This window comes from Pomacea canaliculata, linkage group LG7, assembly GCF_003073045.1.
Source record: "Pomacea canaliculata isolate SZHN2017 linkage group LG7, ASM307304v1, whole genome shotgun sequence".
Lineage (NCBI taxonomy): Eukaryota > Metazoa > Mollusca > Gastropoda > Architaenioglossa > Ampullariidae > Pomacea > Pomacea canaliculata.
The window spans coordinates 26,403,606-26,416,111 of record NC_037596.1 but is presented as its reverse complement, the minus strand read 5'-3'; the positions used below and the strand labels follow the sequence as shown (position 1 = coordinate 26,416,111).

At 40.5% G+C, this 12,506-nt stretch overlaps 1 protein-coding gene across 3 annotated transcripts in view; it reads left to right on the top strand.

Moving 5' to 3' along the window:
- Nucleotides 1-10,180: 10,180 nt before the first annotated feature.
- LOC112568840 (deleted in malignant brain tumors 1 protein-like) overlaps nt 10,181-12,506 on the top strand; it is a 35,902-nt gene continuing 33,576 nt past the window's right edge. For 2 of the 3 annotated variants that reach the window (XR_003100209.1, XM_025246349.1), the window contains exon 1: nt 10,181-10,470. Coding sequence is in view for 2 of the 3 variants with exons in the window: in XM_025246349.1 (XP_025102134.1) it covers nt 10,272-10,470 (199 nt within the window). In the remaining variant the exon portion in view is untranslated. The remainder of the gene's footprint in view (nt 10,471-12,506) is intronic. The other variant, XM_025246350.1, reaches the window with a different exon arrangement.

Sequence of the window (12,506 nt, the reverse complement as noted above, 5' to 3'; positions counted from 1 at the left end):
CCAATGTCATCAAATGTCTTATTTTTTCATCTTATTTTTGTGTTAAAAAATAAAAATAAATTAACAAATTCATAAGAAAAAATAAATCAATTTGTAATAAATGAATAAATTGAAAATGAAAATATAATAATAATACAGCAGATATAGAAGACTGAAGAAAATATAGTTGCTGACCAGAGAAATGTAATTATTATTATTCAGATTCAAATGTCTGTATTAGCATTTCTTTAACATTTAACTTTCTGAACATGAATGGAACATTGAACATAAACTGTCTGAACATGGCTTCTCTGCTACTTCTTGCTGCTAGAGGTCTGGCAGCGCTTACTCTCGCATAGCCGAGCCACATTTGGCTTAAGGGAGGAAGCAGTTGAGACCCGCAGTACGGCTTGAAGATGCTCATCAGTAAGTCTGGATCTGTACTTGGACTTATTGAAGTTCAAGGTAGAGAAGAGCTTTTCGCACAAGTATGTGCTCCCAAAAAGACACAGGGTCCCGCTTGAACATTCGGAAAGCTCAGGGAAGCTAGGGGGCAATTCTCTCAAAAATTGCCGAGCTTGTCTGCTTTTCCACTCACCTCCCTGAACTTGGCTTTGAGTTCAGAGTTGCACTGCAGGTCAATGAGCTCCATTTGAAGCACAGGAGAGCATCTTGTACATAAAAGGAGTAGGGGTCCTCAAAAATTTGAAATGTTGGTTCTGTGCGTCTTGAAATCCGCAAAAATCTGTGATCGAATTCCTCCTGTAGCTTCAAAATGACATCCACATACTCTTCACCACTGAACGGTGTGCCTGCATCCATGAGTGCCTTGCATGCTGGGAAATGGCAAAGGTTTGTCTGAGAAAGCTGGGCTTTCCATAACATAAGTTTTGTAGAGAATGCTCTCACGTTGTCATAGGCAACACTGACAAGTTGCCCCTGACCTTGTAGCTTCTTGTTCAGTACGTTAAGCTCATGTGTCATATCAACTAAAAAAGCTAAGTCCATGAGCCATTTTGGATCACTTAGCACAGGAACAGCAACCCCATCTTTCTCCATGAAGGCTTTCACTTCGGCTCTCAACTCAAAAAATCTCTTCAATATGTTTCCCCTGCTGACCCAACGTACCTCGGTGAAGTAGAGCACATCCCCATATTCTGACTCCATTTCCTCTAAAAAAAAGCTCGAAACCTTCTGTGCTTTAAGCCCCTGGATCTGATTTGGTTGATACATTTCACAACGAAAGACATCACATTGTCAAACTTCAGGCATTTGCTGCAAAGGGCCTGCTGATGAATAATGCAGTGCACAGCAATGGCCTCCTCCACACCTTCCTCTTCCAGTTTGTTTGTTTTTTTTTGTTTTGTTTTGTTTGTTTTTTTTGAACAAGTGCCACCAGTCCATTTTTCCTCCCTGTCATTGATGGCGCTCCATCAGTTGTTATTCCAACAAACCTCCTCCAAGGCAATCCGGCATTCTCAATGGCATCACACAGCTGGTGAAATATCTCCTGAGCTGTGGTCTGGCCATGCATTGGAATCACTGTGAGCAACTCCTCTATGACTTCAAAAGTGTCATCAACACCGCGGACAAAGACTGCGAGTTGGGCAGTGTCGGTGATGTCTGTGGTCTCATCAAGAGCGACTGAGTATACAATATGAAATAATATATATGAAACATTTTGCTTTCTCACACAGTTGATCATAAATGTCACTTGACAGGTCAGAAATGCGCTCTGCCTCTGCTACGGTGTTGGCAGAAAGGCTGATGTTGCTAAACTGACCTTTCTTTTCTGGACAGACAATACTTGCAGCCTGTAATATGCACATTTTTAAAAATTCACCTTCTTTGAATGGCTTTCCTGCTTTAGCAATCATCTCACTAACCACGTAGCTAGCTTCGACTGCTGCGTCATTCTCTTTGGTTGCTTTCTTCAAGAAATTTTGTTGCCTCAGTAGATGTGTTTTAAGATTAGCAACCCGGCTGACTCTCTCATCTCCCTGGTATTTTGCATACTCCTCAGCATGTCTAGTTGTGTAATGACGTTTCAAATTGTATTCTTTGTGCACTGCAACTTTCTCTGTGCAAATAAGACACGTTGGGAGCGAGAGAGGAGAAGATATAACAGTATCAAACTCGGGCCGCACTAACATGAAACTTTGATATTGAGGTGGGGGCCGCAAACTTTTGTCCGGCGGGCCGCAGTTGGCCCGCGGGCCGCGAGTTTGAGACCCCTGACAGTCACGTGGGTCTCAGCAGCAGAGAAAGGAGACCCTTTGGACATCACAGACTGAATGTGACAAACCCTGACAGTCCGCTGCCTGGATTTAGCGAGAAACTAATCAGCTTAGAAACTTCTAGATAATAATAATTCTCCATGATTAGACATTAGTCTCTGTCTATAGTTGTGTGTGTTGTGTGCGTAGTAGGATTCCGCGTCGGCTCTTATAGCACATGGAATAGAGCGACCCCCTACACACACACACACACCGACACACCGACACACACACACACACACACAGGCGCGTGTCACACCGTGTATTTCTGATTGTTGTTAATACGTCTTCGTCTAATTGTACAAATTCCTTTCCCAATGATCAGTTTTCTTCCCAGTCTGCTGTCCTGGTCTCTGTGGCAGAAGAAGTTTTCTGGACACCACAGTCTAGAAGAAAATAATCATCCGTCGATTTCTGCGCTGTAATATTTAAAGAAATATTATCAGTTAAAAGCAACTCGTCTCCTTATGTTGATATTAAAGGTTTTAGATTCATAAAAGGACTCTGGCTTTTGTTGTTGTTGTTGTTGTTGTTGTTGTTGTTGTTGTTGTTGTTGTTGTTGTTGTTGTTGTTGTTGTTGTCGTCGTCGTCGTCAATGTTTCTATTTTGTTTTAGGTTAACTAAAAAAGACTAGAGTTCAAAGAATATCATTAAAAAAGAAAAATTCACAGATGTAGACGGTGAAGACTAGAACGACGACAGTCGGAAGTTGTAGTCTGTGGTGTACATGGCTGGTTCAAGAAAATCAGTGCAATACGAACAATATAAGTGGCTTTAACAAGAGAGGTCTCAGTACACAGAATTCCCCATGTAACATGGTGGTTGGTGCCTGGTAAGGTCACTTCCTCCTTATGGATGTTCAATCTCCTCGAGCTTCATCTCCATCTCTTCCGGTCTGTAGAGGCTCGTCACTGTCTGTGTGTATGTATACGTGCGTGCGCAGTACGAGTGCTTGTGTATAAACGTGTGTGTGTGCTCGCACTACCTAGCTACTTATTTATGTCTATATATGTGTTTGGGTAAAAGAGAAAGGAGAGAAGAAAGGGGGACGTTAAATAAATAAAATAGCATGTTCCTGTGCAGTTTCTGTAAAGTTGTCTTTACTGAGATTAGTCTGGACAAACCAACTAATTTATAAATTAACCCGTGTGAACTTTGTGAAATTCCGTCATGTCAACAATATAAATAGTTATTAATTAAATCATGTTACAAGCTCTGTTCACTTCTGTCTTTACTTGCAGTCAGCTGTCACTGGCTCCAGCTGACTTATTTCTCTCAGTGTTTGTCTATGTGTGTATCTGTCCGACCATCCATTTATCTCTTTGTTTCCGTAACACAAAAACACCTCTTTGATCACAAACGTATCTATATAGAGGGGTACACTGCATGCATTCCTACAGACAGATAGCTAATAAGAAAGATAAAAAAATATTTTGTAGACAGACTATGATAATTTGTACTACCTGGCGGTATGATTTTAGGACTTCCCTAAAAGTATAATAAAACGACTGTTGCATAATTCTATGGCAAAAAAAGGTGCCCTCTCTTTAATTTCAGACTGCCAAAACATTCTTTTTCTTGCTTAGGAACATGTTAGCACAAGGAATATTTGTCAACATAAACTGACCCACACAGACTCTCCTGACTTTGGCTCTGTGCAACATGTCTGAGAAGTACTCTGTTCATGGCAGTAGACTTACCTGTAATTGTTTGCTCTTAGTGTTTGTCGAGAAATCTGTCATCAGCACCTCTAGAAATATATTTTTTGCTGATTTGAGCTAATAAAATTTTTATTTGTACATATATGCTTTTCACACGTGTAGGCATATGAGGGGAAAGGAATGTGCAGATAATGGTATTTGTAGTTTCCTAGTTTGTAAACATTAACACTGGACACTTGTCTCCCTCGGGTCATAAGCAACAAAAATTCCAATCGTAAAACTTCACTGTGGAGTACTCTTAGATATACTATTTACATACTCATGGGTTATCGGAACTACATAAACAGAACCCGTGTATATATCTATAAACTTACACAATATTTTAGTAATTTTTTAAAGTCTTTTTTTGTACTTTGCATTTAATAAGACATGTTATAAGTAAATAATTGTCAATTGAACATTCGTTTGTTCTTCCTTTGTTTATTTCTTTTTCCTCTTTCTTTCATACACATCCCCCATTTGTAGTCCCACAAGCATTGTCAAGCTGTCAACAGGTGACTAAGCCGCAGGCAGGCGAAGGTGTAAAGATCTGAGAAGCAACAGGTGACACTCCCGTCTTACATGAGTGGTTACGTAATGGCTCAGTGGGGTACAGGTAGTCAGCGCTTACTGAAGTGACCATTTCAAAGAGACAAAGGGCTCATTAAACAAACTAGAAACAGGCGACGATCGCATGTAGCCACTGACCCCAGTGGGCCTTCAACTTGCCATAAATAATTGACTTGATTTTTTTTCCCACTGCACCTATTTACATGGTCTTTCGACTTTCTCTTATTTTAACTATTTTATACCATTTATCTTCGCATTTTTGTTTTCGTTTGTTCATTTTTTCCTTTCATGTATTCTTCTCTCTGTTCATAGATGAAATATTACCATTTTTTTTATTTCATTACTAGAGAAAATACCTTTATTAATGATCATTTGTGAAAATAATTCAATTAAACCCACTCACATTCAGCCTACCTAAAAAATAATAATGATGTTACAGAAACCACGACTGGTCGTGAAGATTCCTGTCTAGAAGAGCTTAGGACACGTGCTCGTGAAAGTCCAGCTCACGGAGTTATCTTTTGACGACCAAGGCAAGAATCAGGATAGGGACCTGGAACATTAGAACCCTGTACATAAAGTGGCAAGTTATATAGGAAAATACACCATTAGGTTTTGATATGGACTTGTAAGTAATAGTAAACACACGTGATAATAATTGTTCTTTTTTCATCTTTCTATATTTACACTTGCTGCTCCAAGTTGAATAATGTGTGCAGTGTTGTTAGAGTGTGGAGTGAGTTGTGGTCGGCGTTGTATTGTTTGATGTACGAATGACGTCATGTATCTGACGTCTTGTGTGCGTCATTTGTTCCACGTCACTTGAAGCAGAAAATGACGTCATATATAAGAGACATGCAGTTGTTCTAAAAATGGCCGAGTGAGCGGGTAAACACAACGGTCTTCTCCGCCATCTTCTTTATGACTCTCAGTGACATTCCTCTGAACTTGTGCCTCTTCGATTCGATTCACCTACAAACCTGTTCATCCTCATCGTCCTCTGCGGGGGCTCGTCGAGCGTTGTGTTGTGTGTAATACGTCGTGCGTATGTAAGGTAAGTGTACGTTCGTCTATTAACGAGTGGCTAGATTTCGAAGCAGAGGTGGCAGATTGGAAGCTGGTTGGTTAAAAAAGAAATGTTTACTCGTGATGATGGTTACCATAAAATAGAGAAAATTATTAGGGATCTGGGAACCAGTACAGTTCACTACCAGTGAGGTCTTGGCAGGCCTCCTAGACACGTGTATCAAGAAATAAACGGCAGCAGGCAAAGTAAACAATAACGTAAACAGTAAACAACAACAACGGCAGTAGCAAACACCCCCTAAGGCTTCCCTTCGAATATTTCACTTCACATATTCCAAGATCTCATTTTCCCTACAGTGTGATGTTACTTTAGGTGAGGCACTTTTCTTTCAAAAGTTCAACAACTTTAAGAAAAAGTGAAGTTAGAAAACTGTGGCTTGGTCTTATGCAACGGTGATTGGCTAAATATATCTCAAGTGTGATGCAGAGAAGTGGGGATATATATATTATGAATCACCTATTCGGACATACTGCCTCATTTGGCTTTACCTATAAGATGTTACATACAATCCAGGTACATGAGAGATGTCAGGTAACTTGCCGCATATTTCGTTCTACTCTTAACAGTCGCGTGATAAATGCTTGGAATGGCTGTCCCATCTTACTACTGGAACTGTAAAGAAACGTGATTTTCTTAGAGCTGTTAAGAAACAAGGAGAAACTATTAGGTTGTGATTAATGACTTTAACGAGCTAAAACGGTAATCACTTGCAACAAAGCAACGAAGGCGTGTTCGTCATTACTTCTTCCTGGTATTCAGTGTTCACTCATAACATTCCATTTAATGCACATTTGGACTTTGGACTTTTATGTCTGACCGGTCTCCTTCCCCGGAAGTCCTAGCAGACGACAATGCACTAGCTGCCCCACTTGAGTATGTCGAAGAAACAAGGAAGTTGCGGCGATAACGAGTTGTGTCTCTGTGAGCTGCGGGGCGACACAAATTAAGCGGATTAATTATTAATCCTCATGATATCGCCTTATTTAGTGAATATACTAGAATAGTCTACGCTGATGGTGGTAAGGAAACAGACGAACACACTTTAATAAGGAAAAATGTACTCTCCCATGTCAGTGCTTATCTGTGTATGATACCTCTACACACATCTTCACAAAGTCCCCCACCACACAAACACACACAAACACTCATGTTTGTATTTGATTGCATTTTGTTTTATTTATAAAATGCTAAATGCACAAAAGTTAGGGTGTCAGGTAATGTGCCAGACATGTTGTGCCACCTTCGTTATTTGTACTCTGTCCAGTCTGTCTTCACTTGCCATGTGCTTGAAAACGGGATTTTTATTCATTGTTATTGCTACGATAAAGCGTGTTGGAAACGTATAGAGCAGATAGAATATATGTTTGTTCTTCCTCAACAAATGTCCTATGTTCTATTACTAATTTGGAGATGCCATTAGCTAAGTGCGCCATCTTAAGAGGATAAAAGCCAGAAGGTGGACTGCGACGATAAGAAGCAAACATCAAGTATGGCCTTGGCGGCATTAAGCGGATTATTTCTCAGTCTCATTGAGATCGTCTGCAGCAATGAAAGGATCAGTGATGCTATATAGTAAACAAAGTTTTAAAGGGATCATAATTGTATATTATATATATATATTATATACTTGTCGATATCGTTGTAATAACTTGCTTGTTATCTACTGGAGTTTATTTTCCCTCCTACTTGTACTCTCTCTCTCTCTTTTTCTCTCTCTCTCTCTCTCTGACACACACATCTCTACCACCACCACCACCATGTTCTTTTGTCCTTAAGCCCTAAGAGTATGCTCATTAGTAATGTGAGTATGCACTTTACAAATTTTGCATTTATTATTAACAAGATATTAAACAACACCTACTGGGGTGCGAAGGTAAGCTCCTAGTTGGTTGTTCAGGGTTAGTGTATTGAGCAGCGCTTTGATGATTTGAACAAACCTGCCTTCGATGCTAACTTTTTGCATCAACTATAGCCCCTCGTGCCAGACTCTGTCAAATGCCTTTTTAAAGTCAATGAAGTTGTGGCTGCAGTTCCACTGATGCTGAAGATGCTTGTTACTTAGAATGCGACAGTTGAAGATCGTAGTGAGAACCATTTCTGCTGTTCTGCGTGCATCTCGTCGGTAGTACTGATGCTGCTCTGTATGGCCTTCAGCATGACTTTGCTTGGGTTGCTATTAAGGTGTATGGTTCTGCAGTTCTGACAGTGTTTTTTTTTCGAAAAGGGGTATAAAACTCTATGATGAATAGTGTATTTGCGTATAATTCATATGATTCACACATGAAGAATATTGTGATAGAAGCAAAAATGTAATCAGGACTAGTCGTACAGAGCGAATGAAGGTGTCAGCATCAGCTTGGAATGAAAGAAGAAGTGTTGTTATAAGTTATTCGTGACCTTGATGTTACTTGTGTCTCCCAGGCCGTCTGCTGCTGTTGAAAGTAACACCACTTTGATCTTTTTAGAGAGCACTTACATCGCAGTCAGATTTGACCAGGGAAAGAAACTTGTCTTCAAACTGATGATGATGATGATGATGATGATGATGATGATGATGATGATGATGATGATGAAGACGACGACGACGACGACGACGACGACGATGACAAAGACGATGACGATGTTGGTGGTAGTGATGATGATAAGTGACAGATATTTAGCTACACAAATGCTTGATGGGTGGTGTTGAGCTCATAATACTTTTGCAGCCGGAAGCAAGGAACACACTTACATTAGTGACAGACGATTGATCCCGCAATTTCTTAGAATCTTTGAGCAGGATTTCACAAACTTCAGTACCCAGACTCAATCATGGATAAAGTTTCCTTCTCCGGACGCATCAGTCTTATCTTGATTAATCATTTGAAATTATAATGAGGTTAACTGTAGATGTGTTATAGTAGTAGTGTAGTGGTAGTCTAGCATAAGTTTTTGGATACATGTATGCGTTTATAAAATAAAGAGTAGAGGGGTCAATCTGTTTACATGAAGACCTCAGTAGACCCCGGGTATTTCGCTGGCTACAGTCGTTTGTTGTTTGTGCTTGAAGCCTCTCCTGGGTAGAGCGAGCGTTGTGTGTATGTCATTAGTGAACTTTGTACCTGAAATTAATAACACTATCGAGACTGCAGTTACAACACTTAACACAGACACGAGTATATGTAGACAAAACGGGGACATAAATATACTGTGTGTGTGAGTGCGCGCTGGCGTACATGGGTTCCTTTTTTGGTGGATTTTCATTTCATGTTTTACAGAGAATTTATAATGTTTGAACACCTACTGTACATTATACTAGCTCACATCAATGTAAAGAATATTAATTTTAACCAACTATAAGCCAACCGCGGATGCTGTTTACACCGGTTCACGAAGTCATTAGCACCCACCAATCCACCCAGCCATCAATCCCTCCATCCAGCCACCCTCTCTAATAGATAGAAAGAAAGAACGGACGGGATACAGTAGACATGGAAAGAACAGAGAAAGTGAACACGACCTCTTGATATCAAAATCACAGGTATGGAGTATTATCTTCAAATACGTCGACCACTACGTGCAGTTTGTTGTAAACTCGTATGACAGCACCTTCATTGTATTTGTGATACTCTTTGACTTCCTGTGTGGTTGTGTCGACCAAACACGAACAAACCACACACTCACAGTGTCACGTGTGTATACTACAATATACAGAAAGTGTATGGTGTTAGGGGACCTCCCACAAATTTTGTGTTTTCTGTCAAACTTCTCTTCGGTAAGTTACTCGCCTTGTGTATGCAACGGCAGGTTTGTTAGTTCGTTTGTTTCTGACAAGATAAATGGTCTGTTTGAAACTTGTGTCACACAGCGAAAATGATACGATTTTTTCATTTCAATTTTCTTCTTACTGTATATTTTTGTGCTTTCATTTTTGGCGTTTCCTCTTCACAGCTTTCATTGCTTGTTGCTTACTTAGAAGATACCTTTATTTAACTGCTACATCTGAGGACGAACAGACAAGAAGGTGTTTTGTGACGATAACAAGCTAACATCAAGTATGGACTGGATTAACACACTAAGCGGATTATTTTCTCAGCCTCAAGTCATCGCCTGCAGCAACTAAAGGTCGAGTCGATGTTTACTGTAGCAAGCAAAGTTTATGAAGGATAAGACGACCTCTGACATCGCTGTAACATCTTGGTTGTTATACAGCGTCAGTTTTTTTTCCGTGATACCTATTTAAAACCCGTCTTTCTATCTTTCCCTTTCACACACACACACATATACTCACGCACGCACAGACGTCTTATGTATGAAGTAAATAATACCTACGACACAAACAAAAGCGTATTAAAAGGTCTTTTAAAAAATCTTCTTATTGCCAATACCTCTTTCTTAAAGGTACGTTTGTCTTATTCTCACAACATTTAGGAGGAATATTTATCTTGTATATGACTCAATCATGAGTAACTTTAGTTGCAAAGCTTTTCCCAGTACAAACAAGATTTAGCCGAACCAGATTTTTTTATTTGTTTTGTCAATAAAGCTGTACTTTCTAGGGCTCAATGCACCGCACGACTCCAACTGCATTTTAGATACAAACGCACGGCATCAGGCAGAGAGAGAGACATATAAAAATATAAAACATTGAAGCCGACCAATCACAGCAAGGCACGTGACATGTCAGCCAATCGCTGCTCGCGGACCTTCACATCCTGGTCGCTGTGTGTAAAGTTGCGGCGCTGCGGTCGACGTCCAGTGTCTTGTCAGTCACAGACACACCATCATTGTAAGTCTTCATCACCAGAGTCAACGAGCATCATGAGGTACAGGGTGGTCACTACTTACCTCATGTACCTGCTGTTGGTGCCAAGCCTGGGTAAGTAGTCATCATACTACTGCAATAACTTGTCAAGGATGTAAAACTAGTGTGTAGTGAAAGGTCCCACTGGCAAGATTAGAAAACGCGTTTTATGACAAATTATGTCAGTTAGATTACCAGATTTCTCGTTAGAAGAGACGAAAGGTCGATGACAGTTATCATTGGGTCTATCTCCACAGGCGTCGCTCCTACTTCCTCTTGCGGCAGGGGCCATTCTTTGCATCACTGTTTCTGACCATTTAATATCTTTTCTGGCAATCTGTCCTCGTTATTTTATGACCTTCTCTTCCCTTACATCCCTTGACCGGCACCTGTCAATGGGAGGAGCACATTGATAGACGCGGCTGCTGACAGGCTAGCCACACTTGCCTTTTGTGGACGATAGTCAGCAGGTCCTGTATAGGACGACAAGTTCAGTCTTTGACTTTCGTAAGCCAGTTTCTCCTCTGGCCATCGCGTCGTCGGCTACCATGTCTTAGAGAAAAGTCTTCGACATGGTGTCGTGCCGAGTCACATGACCAAAGAAGACCAGCTTACGTCGCTTGTCTGTTGAAAATTAGCTTCCTGGTGTCCTACGAGTGCGGCTATCTTGATTCGTACAAAGTAATTGTTTCTATGTTCTTTGCATGAGATCAGGAGCAGCCTCTGGTACCTGTTCGCCAATGGCTGGAGTCTCTTTTCCGTCTCGGCGTGCAGTGTCCATGTGTCACATCTGTAGAGCAAAATCATCACTACCCGGGATTTGTTCAGCTTGTACTTTCTAGTAAACCTTTTCTCATGGCTATGCTAAATCCTGTCTAGCGTAACCATCACTGCTGTTGCTGTTTACGATCCTGATTACATATCTGGCTTGGAGCTGCTGTCCTTGAAGAGGGTTGCTCCCAAGTACTTGAAGCTGCTTACTTATTCGAGCTGTACCCTGTTCATATAAATCTCTGCTTTGCCGTTGCCATTCACCAGAACTTTGGTCTTTTTATTTCTGGTCTTCATTTCATTTGTGTTTAAACTGTCTGTTAGTCTGTTGGTTAGGTCTTGTAATTCTTTGTTAGTGCCTGCTATCACATCAATGTCGTCTACAAAAAGTAAGACTACATGCAGATCGGTCTTCCACCAATTGAGACCAAAGTATGATGGTCTTGAAGAGTTTTGACCACGATGTTCTCCAAATCAGATATTAAGCATCATCGGTGATAGAAGCAAGCTTCCTGTGGTTTGAAAGTCTGTTCCTATTTTCTTGTTCAGCAGCAATGTACTCGATGAGATATTATACAACACTTCCACGACTAGAACGAGGTCGTCTTTGATGTTGAATTTTTACATCACATGGCATAGCCCAACGTGCTAGAGTCTCTCAAATACTTATTTCAAGTCAATGAAGTTGTGAGAGAGGTCCCCCTTGAGACGCTTTTCTGCGACATCTGAATATCTGCTTAACTGTGCTCTTAGGTAGTCTAAAGCCATATAGCTGGTTATAGCCATATAGCCTGTTACAGCTATATAACCTGTTATAGCTATATAACCTGTTATAACCATGTAACAGGTTCTTCTGCGGCGCTCATGCCGTTCTGTATTACCTTCAGCATGAATTTAAAAAGTGGCTAATAATTCTTATGGTTCTGTAGTGCTTGGATTGTTCTCTATTTCGTTTTTTCGGGAGAGGTACAATTAGTGACTGCATGTATTATTGTACTTTTTTAGCTGATAAGCATTAAAACCCTTCAAAACTAGTAGACTAGAAACAGTTAACCTGCAGACCTACCAGTCGTACGACAAGGGGTCGAAAGATCTTACGGACGTACAGTCACAAAACGTTGATAATGAGTCAGCTAAGCTGCTCAAGCCAGACGGGAACAAAGCTAAAAAGGTCTTCACTGTTCTTGTCTGGAAACGCAAGGATTTATCCCACAAATGGACGCAGAAAACAGCAAACAGTGCCAGAGTTACACAACTAAAATCAGCGACATGAGCAAACTCATGCTAAATATAACTCAAAACAGTATGAGCACTACCACAGAGAAGCTGCTAGCAGAATA